The sequence below is a fragment of the Martes martes genome (genome assembly GCF_963455335.1).
Source record: "Martes martes genome assembly, chromosome: 9".
In the NCBI taxonomy this organism is placed as follows: domain Eukaryota; kingdom Metazoa; phylum Chordata; class Mammalia; order Carnivora; family Mustelidae; genus Martes; species Martes martes.
In genome coordinates this window covers 35,066,586-35,080,903 of record NC_137896.1, presented here as the reverse complement: position 1 = coordinate 35,080,903, position 14,318 = coordinate 35,066,586, and the positions used below count along the sequence as shown (strand labels likewise).

General features: G+C 48.9%; 1 protein-coding gene across 1 annotated transcript in view; it reads left to right on the top strand.

The window, feature by feature from the left end:
• Positions 1 to 4,701, top strand: part of JAG1 (jagged canonical Notch ligand 1) — a gene marked incomplete at its 5' end in the record, with an annotated part of 35,613 nt that extends 30,912 nt beyond the window's left edge. The window contains 5 exons of the mRNA XM_080813484.1: positions 401 to 510; positions 612 to 845; positions 1,039 to 1,170; positions 1,356 to 1,506; positions 2,367 to 4,701. Of these exons, the coding sequence (XP_080669610.1) occupies positions 401 to 510; positions 612 to 845; positions 1,039 to 1,170; positions 1,356 to 1,506; positions 2,367 to 2,824 (1,085 nt within the window). The 3' untranslated portion in view covers positions 2,825 to 4,701. The remainder of the gene's footprint in view (positions 1 to 400; positions 511 to 611; positions 846 to 1,038; positions 1,171 to 1,355; positions 1,507 to 2,366) is intronic.
• Between the last annotated feature and the right edge of the window lie 9,617 nt (positions 4,702 to 14,318).

Sequence of the window (14,318 nt, the reverse complement as noted above, 5' to 3'; positions counted from 1 at the left end):
TGGGCAGTCCCGCTCTGTGACAAACCGTCCCAAGACATGGCCTACAGCAGGCATTCATTGTGTTGCTCGGGGCATGCAGGGCAGATGTAGTGAGAATGGGCTGCGGGCTGGGCTCAGGTCTGTTCTGGGCGCTTTCTCCCCCACTGTGGACCAGCAGCCCTATCTGGCGAATGGCCAAGCCCAGCTGTGAGCGACTCTGCTCACATAACCCCCTACAAAGGTGGCCCTGGCACAGCCCGGTGGTCATGGGGCCACGTGCCGAGGCAGCCGGTGAGGGAAGAAGACCTGTTGTCCCATGGCCCAAGGCAGAGCTGTGATCCCTCCCTAACAGGGAGGGAGTAAAGAGTAGAGCGCCCAACAGAAAAGGACGCCCCTTCCACTCAGGCATCCTACCTTGCAGTTTCAGGGAGACCTTGTGTCACCGTGGGGAGTGTGATACCAGATGGGGCCAGGTGGGACGACGACTGCAATGCCTGCCAATGTCTGAATGGAAGGATCGCCTGCTCCAAGGTACAGCGGGAGGGCCTGCGCCGCTCGCCCGCGTGTCAGGCTTGCTGCTGCCCGGCGTTCCTCCTGAGCTGCCTTCTCCATCTGTCTCTCTCTCTCTCCAGGTCTGGTGTGGCCCTCGACCTTGCCTGCTCCACAAAGGGCACAGCGAGTGCCCCAGCGGACAGAGCTGCATCCCGATCCTGGATGACCAGTGCTTTGTCCGCCCCTGCACGGGTGTGGGCGAGTGCCGGTCTTCCAGTCTCCAGCCGGTAAAGACCAAGTGCACCTCCGACCCCTACTACCAGGAGAACTGTGCCAACATCACGTTCACCTTCAACAAGGAGATGATGTCACCGGTACGGAACCAGTGCTTTTTCAGTTAGGCCTGGCAGTGTGTGTCTGCTTGTTCCAAAGCAGGAGCGTCCCCAGCTAGGCTCTTGTCGAGCTTCCATTCCTGACTTCCAAGGAAACCTCGGCTGTTTTTTGGTTTTGTTTTTTTTCCCTCTTCTTATAGTATCTTACATGTGTGGTTTTCAAATGTGATTCTAGGGTCTCACCACGGAGCATATTTGTAGCGAGTTGAGGAATCTGAATATCTTAAAGAACGTTTCTGCCGAATATTCCATCTACATAGCCTGTGAGCCTTCCCCTTCTGCGAACAATGAAATACACGTGGCCATTGTAAGTACGAGACCCAGTCCTGCTTCATTACTTGGTTGCGGGTGGTTCGCAAACTTCAGTTAGCCACTGTCCAGACAGAGCAAGGTTGCCGCAAGCGAGCATGGCACACGTGTTCAGTAACTCTTAGTAACAGCTCCTGTGGGGTGTTGCCCTGACGGTGCATCTGACCGTTCTCCTTTTTCCAGTCTGCCGAAGACATCCGGGATGATGGAAACCCGATCAAGGAGATCACTGACAAAATCATAGATCTCGTTAGTAAACGGGATGGGAATAGCTCGCTTATCGCTGCCGTGGCGGAAGTGCGAGTGCAGAGGCGGCCTCTGAAGAACAGAACGGGTAGGTGGCAGGTGGGGACAGTGCCCTGGAGGGAGGACTGTCCGATTGATCTCGGCTCACTACCCAGCAGGTGGGGCATTAGCTGACAGTTTCCCCTCTTGAGGACCACCCCCAGCCCCTCACCCCACCGTTTAACTGGGGAAAACAGAGGCCAGCTGCCATGACTAAGGTCCTGGGGTGATGGGCAGAGGTACCTTCTTTCCTGGCTACCACGCTGCGCTCTCGGAAGCCGGCACCCCTGCCGAACACACACCGTCTCTAGATCCACTGCAGAGCCCTAGGGCAGAGCACTGCTGTGCCCCGAGCTCACAGCCAGGCAAACCCTGCCGTGGCATTCTGGTGTCGTGGAACAGTCTGGCCTAAGCACCGTGAGACACGGGTTTGATAGGCAGCCTGATGGCCCCGCGGGACAGCCACGCTCACCTTTTGACCCTCATTGTTCGAGTGAGGTGAGAAACTGGGCACATGAGAATATGGAACATCTGAGCTGTGCACACTCCGATCGGGTTGCAGGTCATGCTGCAAACCAGATTCTCTAGTGAGCTGCGGCCCGAGGAGCCAGACTTTCCCGGACCGAACCAGATGCTCCTCTCCACACACCATCAGGAGCCTCGAGGAGCTGCTGCTGCACCTGGTCTCTGGGGACAAACGTGTCAGGGTCCCCAAGGGCCCCGGTCCTATACTTGCTTATCAAGCTGTGAAGTGACAATATGTGGTTGTGAAAAGGGACTTGTCCCCATGGCACCCCTTTTAGGAATTACGGGCAGGAGCAGCACCAGTGTTGGTATTCTTTTGTTCATGTGATGGCTTTTTTTTCCCTTTCCTTCTGAGAGCTCATTGGTTTTGTGCCCGCCTTACAGATTTCCTGGTTCCTCTGCTGAGCTCTGTCTTGACTGTGGCTTGGATCTGTTGCCTGGTGACGGCCTTCTACTGGTGCGTGCGGAAGCGGCGGAAGCCCAGCAGCCACGCTCGCTCGGCCTCTGAGGACAACACCACCAACAACGTGCGGGAGCAGCTGAACCAGATCAAAAACCCCATCGAGAAGCACGGGGCCAACACGGTCCCCATCAAGGATTACGAGAACAAAAACTCCAAAATGTCAAAAATCAGGACACACAACTCTGAGGTGGAGGAGGACGACATGGACAAGCACCAGCAGAAAGCCCGGTTTGCCAAACAGCCGGCCTACACGCTGGTAGACCGAGAGGAGAAGCCCCCCAATGGCACGCCAGCCAAACACCCAAACTGGACAAACAAACAGGACAACAGGGACCTGGAAAGCGCCCAGAGCTTAAACCGGATGGAATACATCGTATAGCAGAGCGCGGGTGCAGCCGCCGCTAGGTAGAGTCTGAGGGTGCTGGGGGCTTGTAGTTCAACTGTTGTGTCCTAGTCCAGTCTGAGGCTGTCGTTGACTTAGAATTCCTGTGTTAATTTAAGTTTTGACAAGCTGGCTTACACTGGCAATGGTAGTTTCTGTGGTTGGCTGGGAAATCAAATGCTGCATCTCACCGCTATGCAAAAAGCCAGTCCAAAGTGCCCCCCACCCCTGGCGCACACGGCCCACAGCCACCAGCTCTTGGACCAGGCTCCCCGGACAACGCCCGGCCCCTGGGCCTTGAGCTCCCACTTCTGCCAGCTGTCCCGATGGTGATGCAGTCTTAGGATCATAGTTTTTATTTATATTTATTGACTCTTGAGTTGTTTTTGTATATTGGTTTTATGATGACGTACAAGTAGTTCTGTATTTGAAAGTGCCTTTGCAGCTCAGAACCACAGCAACTATCACAAATGAGTTTATTATTTATTTTTTTTATTGTATTTTGTTGTTGTTGATGTTGTTGGGGGAGGGGGGACTTTGATGTCAGCAGTTGCTGGTAAAATGAAGAATTTAAAGAGGAAAAATGTGTCAAAGTAGAATTTTGTATAGTTATGTAAATAATTCTTTTTTATTAATCACTGTGTATATTTGATTTATTAACTTAATAATCAAGAGCCTTAAAACATCATTCCTTTTTATTTATATGTACGTGTTTAGAGTTGAAGGTTTTTGATAGCATTGTTAAGTGTATGGCTTTATTTTTTTGAACTTATTTTCTTACTACGTGTTGCCTATAAGCCAAAATTAAGGTGTTTGAAAATAGTTTAAAACAATAGAATGGGCTTCAGTGCCTGGAATACTGGTGGAATTTTTTTTTTCTTGTACTACGTCAGATGTTTAAAACACCTTTTATAGCATCACTTTAAAACACGTTTTAAGGACTGACTGAGGCAGTTTGAAAATTAGTCTAGAACAGCAGGTTCTTTTTTTTTTTTTTTCTGCTTTAGACTTGAAAAGAGACAGGCAGGTGATTGGCTACACAGCAGTTTAAGGGAACAACTTTGAGCTTCGACTTTACGTAGCCAAAATGTGAGTGGTTGAATATCATTAAAAATATCAAATTGTGTGAAGTTGGAAGCACACCAATCTTATTTTGTAAATTCTGATTTCTTTTCACCATTCGTATGTAATACTGAACCACTTGTAGATTTTTTTTTTTCGTTATCTACTGCATTTAGGGAGTATTCTTATAAGCTAGTGGAATACTTGAACCTTAAAATGTCCAGTAAGATCACTGTTTAGATTTGCCATAGAGTACACTGCCTGCCTTAAATGAGGAAATCAAAATGCTGTTGCAAAATTGAAGATCAAAAAGGCTTATGAAACAGTTAATTTCGTTGGTTCATCACTGAGACCGTGAAGATACTTTGTATTGTCCTATTAGTGTTATGAACATACAAATGCATCTCTGATGTGTTGTTCCTGGCAATAAATTTTGAAAAGTACTATTTATTAAATTTTTTGTATGAAACATGGAACAGTGTGGCCTCTTCTGAGCTCATGTAGTTTTGCTTGGCTCTGCCTTGTGCCTCTGCCACCCCGCGGAGTCTGTTCTGGTAACCGGGGTGTGATAAATAGGCCGCGCTTGACAGGGGCACGGAGGGAAAACTGAAAGCCTTTTCAGCCACAAAATTCAGCTGAAGTTCTCAGAAAAAACAAAAAAACAAAAAACAAAAAACAAACCCAAAAACACCACCCTGGGCTGCTGTGAAGCCAGAGAGCTGTGCGAGCTCCATCTCGGGGGCCTTGATTCCCTTGTTACTCAACAGCAAGTGTGAATACTGCTTGAATAAACACCACTGGGTTAACGGCCTGTAGTGTGGAGGTGAATTGTTTGTGAGCACTCACGGAAAATGCCCACCGTACTAAAAGGGTTTTTAAAAAGCTTGGAATTAGTGTTCGGGGAGGAAGAGGGAGATTTGGTGACTTCAGTCTTTTTTTTTTTTTTTTCTTTCCCTGGCTACTTAGACTAATATTAATGTCCTGCCATCTGGACCACACCCTTGTGGCTTCTGTGCACGTGCACACCTCCAGGGTGGTTTTATGCACAGGAGGTGGTAGCTAGAAGCTTCTGGGGTCAGAACCATCTACTCCACACTTTGCCCGGGGAGTCCGTGTTTGGGTGGCCTCACCACTTGCAGCTGTGGGGTACTGGGTAGTTGGCCTTCGAGGAGGTTCCAGAGGTTGCCCATTCGTACCTGTTGAGGACAGGAGAGCTGTGGTTCTTCCTGTGGCTGCTGGTGCCAGACGCCAAACGGCTCTGCCTCCCCCCCCCGCGCCCCCTCAAACACACATGTGGGGCCGGGGAAGCTTCGCCTATGGCGCCTCTGTAGCCAGGGATGAGCCACAGGGACGGGCACATGGATGGCTTCCAGCAGCGGTGTGGGGCTGCCAGGAGTCCCCTGCTTCTGAGGAGCAAGCCAAAGCTTACCCTCCCTGGAGCCGTCCCCCAGCGTTGCACAGTCGGCCATGCGCCCACCTCCGGTTTGCCTAGGTTTTTCTTCTTCCTTGGTAAAGTTTTCTTCTATCAGGCTGGGAACTATGTTCTCTGATGGGCGTCTGTTTAAGAAAGGGTGATGGGCTTTAAAAATATCCCTAGCTTCGTGTGCCTGAGCAGAGAGCACTGAGGAGTCAGAATCCAGAGCAGTGTGCCTGGGCTTGCCGGGAAGGCAGCCCAAAGGACCTGGACACCAGCAAGTCTGGATTCCCACGACATCTCCCTGCCCTGGTGTAGCAGTACTTTCTGTCCCTAATCTCTGCCAGTGAACATCTGGTTTCTGGAAGGTAGGGTGGCCGGGAGGGAGGGAGTGCTCCAGTATAGACCCAGTGAGCCAGGACACCATCTGATTTAGCAGGGCTCAACTCAAACACCATCCCACAGCAATACCTTGCTCCAGTGGTTTGTGAACTTGGATTCTTCAGGACCCCAGAATTCCTTGGGTAGTTGCCAAGTGCTTTTGTGCCAAAAGGAAAAAAAAAGTTTAATGAGCCTCTGCAATTCTTTATTCCAGGAGGGATGTGATCTTGAGATTCACATTTGTTTTAAGAAGACTTCTCAGTAGTGAGAAGGCAGAGATCAGGCTCCTCTGGGCATGGCTCAAAGCCAGGCCCTTGATTGTAAAGGGCAGTTTTCCCCTTTCTCCAGGTAGAGGTAATCAGGCAAGGGAGCCCTGGTTATCTTGGGGACGAGGTGGAAAAGAAAGGACTCCATACCCTTCCCATTCCCCATTAATGTTCTGGGCCCTCTTCAAGCAGACCCTGGAAGAGAAATAAGTTTTTAGTCCAGAAACTTGACCAACTCAAGCCCCAGCACTAGACCATACCATGAAACTCCAGTAAGGAATTAACTCGAAGGTGACTGTGCTGAGAGTCTAGGCTTAGACAATGTAAAATCAGGAAAATGGGTGGTGGCTCTGTCTTAACTGACTACAAGTCCAGTGAGACTGGGCAACACTCAGAAGCATAACTTGACCGTGGGTTTCTCTCTATGTAGAGTCCCAGGCCCGGTCCAAGAGTGGGGACAGGGAATCTGTATTTTCAACAAGCTCTTCCCTCCCTCCCCTTCTTCTCCGGCTTGTGGGTAGTAAAATTTAAGAACAACTCTACTGAAGTACTAAAGTATAAGCTCTTCATTAATTACAATGTTTTTCCTCCTTGTTAAACTGAATTAATTAGCCTGCAAGCCAGTTTGTTGCTAAATTGCCACCTGACATCATTTTTAAGTAAAATAATTGTACTGCCCCTTGAGCAAGTTGTGGTCTCAGTGCTTCATGTTTATTGGCTGATCTGAGGGGTCAGTGAGTCAAAGTTAACTTATTTGGTAAGAGTTTTTAGGTACCCAGGAGCCCAAGGAACAAGAGCATGGGTTTCCCACCTTCCTCAATAGTGTATACCTGTCTGTCCAAAAGTGAGTGAGTGTGTCACTAAACATCAGTTGTCTTTAAAGAGTAAAAAAAAAAAAAAAATTCCTATGGACCTACAGAAGCTTGCAACTTGGGCTGGGCCATGTTTTCTATCATTTCCGCTTCGGCTGCGGCTCCTTGCCTCTACTGGGAATAAGAAAGCAGGAGTTCAGAGGTTCCTGGTCTGGGAAGACACACAAGCACTGGGTTATGGGAAGCCTCCTCCTGCTAATGTGTATTTATACTTTGTGAGCTCTGATTCATCCTAGCATTGGAACAGAAATCTGCTTCCTGAGGTTCTGTTTTTAAATAGATAGTTTGCAAAAACAACAATTATTTTTCTTAGCATTTTTTTTTTCCACCCCACAAGCAGCTAAACATCCCAGCCTGGGCTATGTCAGTCTCCAGCAATGCCAACAGACAGCTTGGTTACTGGAGGCAGAAGGGTGCCTCAAGGCAGTTCTGTAGGGTGCCGGCCCCAGAAGTGTTAAAAACAAAGGTTAGAAACCATTAGGGCAATCTTGTTGCGTCACTTCAAATCCATGAGACATTTCTGGGACTATTAAAAATAACGAATTTCCCTTTGTGAACAGCTGCCTTCCGATGGTGGTTAAAAATAAGGGCAAGTGGGGATGATGCTCGCGGGACCCCAGGTCCCACGGCACACCCGCATGGCACCCTTTGAGAGCGTGTCAAAAGGGCGCGGCTCTCTTGCTTTGGACATAAATTCCACCTGTGTTACTTGCTCTTGCATGCCGGGCACAACCTTCCTGGCTTAGAGTGTGTTTCTTTCAAGTCCCAGGCAACTTTTACAAGTCTTAAATTATGTATCATTAGGCATGGGTCTGGTATTAACCTGTGATACGCACAAGTCGGGAAAAAACTTGGAGAGAGTGAAGGCTCTCCAACCAATAAGAACCTGCCTGCTGCCTCCCTGACCACGCCCCCCGCCCCCACCCCTTCCCGTGCAGTATCCACACCAGGGCACCTGAAGGTTGAGTTATCCAGAGAGCAAAAGCAGATGCCAGCAACATGAAAGAAACAGCTTTGTTTTAAAGAGAAGCTCTCCCAGCAGGGCCAGTGGGGCTGCTCCGTGGTCCCTGAGGGGAATCCAAGTTTGCAGCTGGCTTCCTAATAACTACTCAGGCAACCGAACGATTTGGCTCCCACTCTGCCCCTGAAGAGTGCAGAGAGGCTTCCTTTCATCAGGGCCCAGACATGCGCAGTTGAAAAGCCTCCGTCTTAGACTCACTGGACAGTGATGCAATTGGAGACCATCAAAGGCTCCAACCCACATTATTTTCCCAGGATGGGAAACTGAGGCCTAGAGAGGTTGGAGGATTTGCCTAAGGCCACACAGAGGGTTAGCAACAGCCCGGACAAGAACCTTGAGCTCCTGCTGCTTGGGTTGCTGTAGTTTCTGGGAATTTGCCAGATTTATGTCCGGATCCTGCCTTTGGTGTGAATTTCAAAGGCACACAATTGGGAGAGCAGTGATTAACAAAAAGGGGCTGCAAAGCCTCAAGGGAGGCTTCAGAGAGCTGCCAAGGAGACACTGTCCCCAGGCTGAGCGGTGCCTCCCGCAGGTTTCGCCTAGAAAAGTGACATCTTTATAAATCTGATAGCAACAGGTATTTTCTGAACCAAAGGCTGACTAAGCCCTGTCCCTTTGGAGGTGGTTCCTTTGTTCTTGGGCAGCTTCAGATTTCCTTCTCAGTTTCTGCTTCACAGAACTAGAACATAAGACTGAAGGAAAAGAGGCTCAGAAAGGAAACTGACAGCCCCACTCACTACACCCTACTCCTCTGCGCATGCACGCGGCAGGCACACACACGCACGTGCACGCACACACACTTTACACCTCTCAGGACGTTGGTGCTGGTCTCCATGTATGAAAGGGGGTTGGGAGGGTCCTGGCCAGTGTCAGGTGATGGCAACTGTGATTCGGCTTCATCCCATATTCCCTAAACACTCCTGCTTCCCCCGGCAGGCTACTTCCAGATTATTCATGGAAAAATCATCTGAGCATTGAACAATACTAACATCCACGTAGCCTGAATGCAATGAAGTTCACCCTGTCCAGTGCACAGCTGGGCCAGCACAGGCAGATCTGGGAGTTCCTGGCACTGCCTATGGGCAGCTCTCCTTCCTCCACCCAACACCCCAATAAGCCTACTCCCCCGTGCTCTCCCCACCCACCACAGAGGGATTAGGAATATATCCCACAAGTTGTCTTTAACCTGTTTGTCACGTCAGGATAAGCCAGAACTACATATTATGCAAAAATTTCCTATGCGCTAAGGCACCCACGCTGAACGACTGGGAAAAACCCCAACCTGGAGACCAAAACATAAACCCTCCAAGTTCAGGACACTAACAATCAGATAGGCTCTCTCTGAGGTCTCTCTCTGGCTTTGCCAGAATGGTGTGTGGAAGTGTTTTTTTAAAAGGAAGCAAGGCCCAATGCAGAAGGGGACAGCACAAATGTGAAACAGCTACAGGTTTGCGTAAAACTAAGGACAAAGTGCGAGCGAAAGGAAAGCGAATGGGAAGAGACCTGAAGGGGGTGGGCAAGGCCTCACCAAACCTCCGGCTTTCCCTACACAGCCACGACCCCAGTATTTCTGCATGTCCTGGGAGCTCTTGGTACAACACTCAACAAAAGAGGTCCTGAACATTCCCTCCAGGGTGCTGTGCCTCCACGTGGGCCTGATGAGTGGCCTGTTGGCTTTCACCTTCTCGGTGTGCAAAGCCAGGCTGTCTGCTGAGTGGCAAAGGCATACGCTCTGGAGCCAGACTTCCTTGATTCCAATCACAGCTCTTCCTTCCCGATTTCTGGCATGGTGTTGTGTTTTTTTTTGTTTTTTTTTTTTTTTTTTTTTTTTTTTGCCTTTGCGGTATTAAGCTCATACAGCTGCAGCCCAACAGCAGAATTTCTGGCCTTTGGGGTTGGACAGACCTGGATTCTAGGCTCTGCTACTTGCTAACTTTGGAAAGTTCATAAAATTCTTTGCATCTTAGTTTCCTCATCTGTGAAATGGTGATGATAAATGTGTGCCACTGTTCATATTCATGAAAAGGGCTGTAGGAAGAAGAACAACAGTGCTCTGTGGGACAGGATGTAGAGTCCACTAAGAGATTAAGGAATCCAGCTAGATTCCAGTGATAGTCTCTGTTCTTGCCACTAAACTGGGCCTCCCTCTGCGAAGAGCTAAGGAAGGGCCGTTGGATCTGGAGGTAGACAGAAATCCAAGATGGCCCCCAGAGATTCCTGGGCCCTGGTTATTTGATTGAACACTAATCCAAGTACTGCTGTGAAGGGATTTTGCAGATGTAATTAAAGTCTCCAATTAGTTGGCCTTAAATTATGGAGATTTTCCAAGTGGGGCTGACCTAATCACAGGAGCTCTTTAAAAGCTGGGTTTTTTCCTCTGGCTGGTCTCAGGAGAAGTCAGAGACACAAAATATGAGAGGTTCAGCATAAGGGAGGCTTTCTCCATACTTGAGACGGAGGAGGCTATAGGGCAAAGACCCGAGAATGGCCTCCAGTTGCTGAGTGAATTCCCCCGATCACCAACAGGAGACTGGAGCCCAGTGTTAAAATGGCAAGGAACTGAATTTTGTCAAAAAACCCAAGGGAGCTTGGGAGTAGGTCTTTCCCTAATTGAGCCTCCAGATGAAGATACAGCCTGACCGACACCCTGATCTGAGCCTCATGAGACCCAGAGCAGAGGATCCAGCTAAAAAGTGTCAGAACCTGTGAGAGCATTGATTCTCAATGTTGCAAGGTGCTAAGTGTGTGGCTGTTCCACAGCAACAGCGAAGTTCTCCTCTAACGGGAGCTGTACCAGGCTCCATCATGTGGTGGTCTTGGTCCCGGCTACACAAACCATCGGCTTTTCCCCAAATCAGTTCAGTGCCTGCTATCAGTGCAGCAGAAAGAGAAGTGCATTCAAGACAAGAATGAACTACAGGACCACAAGAAAACTTGGTTCCTGGTTATATTCTACAAGTGTGTGGTCTGCCAGTGTAGACAGCTCTTGACAGCCTCTAAATAATAGCAACCGAACATGGTTCTGTCTTCCATATCCATCCTCCCTACCCTTTTATACAGTTAGAGCCAGATGAGGTAAGCCCAGGTGCTTGGCCTTGGAAGGACTCCAGGGCACAAGGTCTTGGGTCAGTTTTCTCTCCTTATGGAATGTGATGTTTGACTTGTTTTTTCTTTTTTATTTATTTATTTATTTGTTAGAGAGAGAGAGCAAGCGAGCACAGGCAGACAGAGTGGTAGGCAGAGGCAGAGGGAGAAGCAAGCTCCCCGCGGAGCAAGGAGCCCGATGTGGGACTCGATCCCAGGACGCTGGGATCATGACCCGAGCCAAAGGCAGCCGCTTAACCAACTGAGCCACCCAGGCGTCCCTGACTTGTTTTCTTGATGAGGTTTTCAGAGGACCGGACGTCCCAGAAATAGTTGGTAATGGCCTCCCCACCACCAAGCAGCTTTTCCCTAGAAGGAAGTTCCCTCCTCAGCCGGCCATTTGCTCTGGACTGAGTCAGAGTTAAGTATCAAGCCCAACTTTCTCTTGTACCATCTCCTCTGTCCTGAGTCTGCCCTCATAGGGGCAGCTGGCCTAGATGAACATGCAGAGCCAGTGGCAGAAAGTTTAGGTTTCTCTCAAGTTCAGCGAGCTTTCCTGAAGTGTTAACCAGGGCCTGAATTAGACCTTATAAACTTGCAGAACAACAGCCCAAATACGGGCTGGATCCAGAACACGTAATTTGATAAACCAGTTTTAAGGAATACTATCTTCAAGAGAAAACAGAGCCTATTTGATGTGGAAAATTCACAGATGGACAGTATTCTTGTCTTTGAGCCTGTATAGAGGTTTTAGGTGAGATCCAGAAAGTTCTTCCAGCTAGATAATTAGCATCAAAACAGGAACCCCAACAGCAGATCCCCTGAATCTCTGCCATGGAAAGATCTTGCTCCCAGAAGTGCTTTCGTACTGATGGGCACTATTCCCTGGGGAGCCCCCGGAGGACACTTTACCAGATGCCCCAGGGTCTGCCCACGCAGTCACCACTCTGCTCTAGATGGTCGCCGAGGCAAGCAGAAGGCACCGGGAAAAGGCTCGTCAGGGAAGCAGCATTTTAAGGGGAAGGCACAAATCAAAGTGGGGCTGTTGCTTCACAAGCCTCGCTTCCTTCTGGCATTGTTACAGAAGGGCCTTCTAGGCTCCTCCTGCTGGGACACATCCCAAACACCCAGTCTGCCACATCAAGGCTGGAGGTCGCCCTAATTCACCATTCCACCTTCTCTCTCTGACAACAGGAATGGATGGGCTGGTATTAATCCTCCCGGGCACCCACAGTGGGTTTGGGAAAGAGCTTTCTGCATGCTTCTCACCAGCTGAGCATGTTAAGGAGGAAGAGAAAAGGCCTTATGAGCCACTGGGCTTAGAAAAGTTCCCAGTCAATCCATCACCTGCCTCCTCCGGAGAAGGTTCTGCCAGGGCAACCCACAGTTCCCGGAGCAGGTGGGGAGAGGGACATGAGGCAGCAAGTGGAAGTAAGAGCTCTGTCTGCGTCCCCACGCCAGTGTGTGTGTGTGTGTATACACATCTGTGTATGTGTGTGCATGCACATGTGTCTGCGTGTGTATCTAAGTGCGGAGACAGGACTAGTCATAGAAGAGCCGGTGAGAGGGCGTGGGAGACTGGGAACTTATTTATAAAATCTCTTCTGCCCTAAAGCAAGTCAAACTCCCTGCTGAGGAGTTGCTTTTTCTTCCTCCCTTTTGAGTCCTGTGTGCTGAACTGACCTCTCCCCGGCAGAGGTCAGCGCTCGGCTCACCCCGTGCACACTCGGCCTTCTGGGGCCTGATCGCCTTAGAAGCCTGAAGACCAGAGAATCTTCAGCTCTAATTTCTGAGAGAAAAGCTGTAGTAAATCTCGTGAGGAAGCTGGCCTGCATGTGTGTTTTAAAGAAATACAGATGATCTTTTGGGGACTGTGGTGAAAACAAAAGGCCCACAAGAACACTGTACTTCACCGGAGTCCCCTCCCACAGCCTACTTCGCCCACTAAAATAAATCAGGCTGCGTAATGAATGGGGTTTTAAGAAATGTAACTGAACTTAAAATACAAGGTCAGCATCTCATCCTAGGTAATCCTTGGGAGGATGAGAAATTCTCCTGATTTTCCCACAGGGTTATTTCAGATGTGCTTTCAGAGCCAAACTATTTTAAAAGCGTTCATTCTTCCACTGCCCTGCCACATGTGAACTCGAGATTCACACGCACTTTTCGAGAGCTTATTAGTGATATTAATGATTGTGGATCAAAGGCAAACCCTGGACAATTATTTAGGTGCTTTAAAAACTCGTCTTCTGTACAGAGGGCAGCAATTTCTCAGTGTTGGCAAAGATGAAGTTGCTGGGACCTGTTGGGTCCTAACGAAGTGTTACTAACACAGAAGGCCTGAAGGAGAAGGCAGAACACATTTCTTTTGTGATTAATATGTACACCTATTGACACCTTGTCCCCAAAGCGTTTCTCATTCATTTGAGAGCAGGCACACTCCTGAGTTGCTTGCACGCCCCTCCTATAAAGGACACTCAGCTCTGAGCACACCCTGCTTCTTTTAACACCCACTAAAATTTAAACACACACACACACACACACACACACACACGCACACTCCCTACATTTTAAAACAATTTTTAACTATGGCTTCTCATCAGAATCAGTATTGGAATAACTTTTTTTTTTTAAGATTTTATTTATTTATTTGACAGAGAGAGATCACAAGTAGGCAGAGAGGCAGGCAGAGAGAGGAGGAAGCAGGCTCCATGCTGAGCAGAGAGCCCGATGCGATGCGAGGCTCAATCCCCAGGATGATGGGACCATGACCTGAGCCAAAGGCAGAGGCTTTAACCCACTGAGCCACCCAGGCGCCCTGAACTTTTTTTTTTTTTTTTTAAGGTTTTATTTATTTATTTGACAGACAGAGATCACAAGCAGGCAGAGAGAGAGGAAGGGAAGCAGCCTGCCCACTGAGCAGAGAGCCCTACGTGGCACTCGATCCCAGGACCCCGAGATCACGAACTGAGCCAAAGGCAGAGGCCTTAACCCATGGAGCCACCCAGGCGCCCCTATTTGAAGACCTTTTAAAACTGCTGATACCTGGCCAAATTTCAAGGATTCTGATTTAACTAGAAGCTACCTGGTAATCCCAAAGTGTGGACGGTGCGAAGTACCTGTTCCTTAAAGTGGATACAGAAATTACCACACGGAAGTGCTAAGAACGTGTTTCTTAAAATGATTACAGAAATTACCACATGGAAGTTCACCTTCAGTGTGGCACTTAAAATAGGAGAGAGAATTTTATTTGACAAAGGAAGAAACTGCGGCCCGGGAAGTTGAGTGACTTGTCCCAAAACACACAAATCAATTAGTGGTAAAGCAGTAGCTTGAACCCGGGGTTTGCAGCCTGGAGCACCAGACCATCTCCAGTCTCTAGATCCCCAGC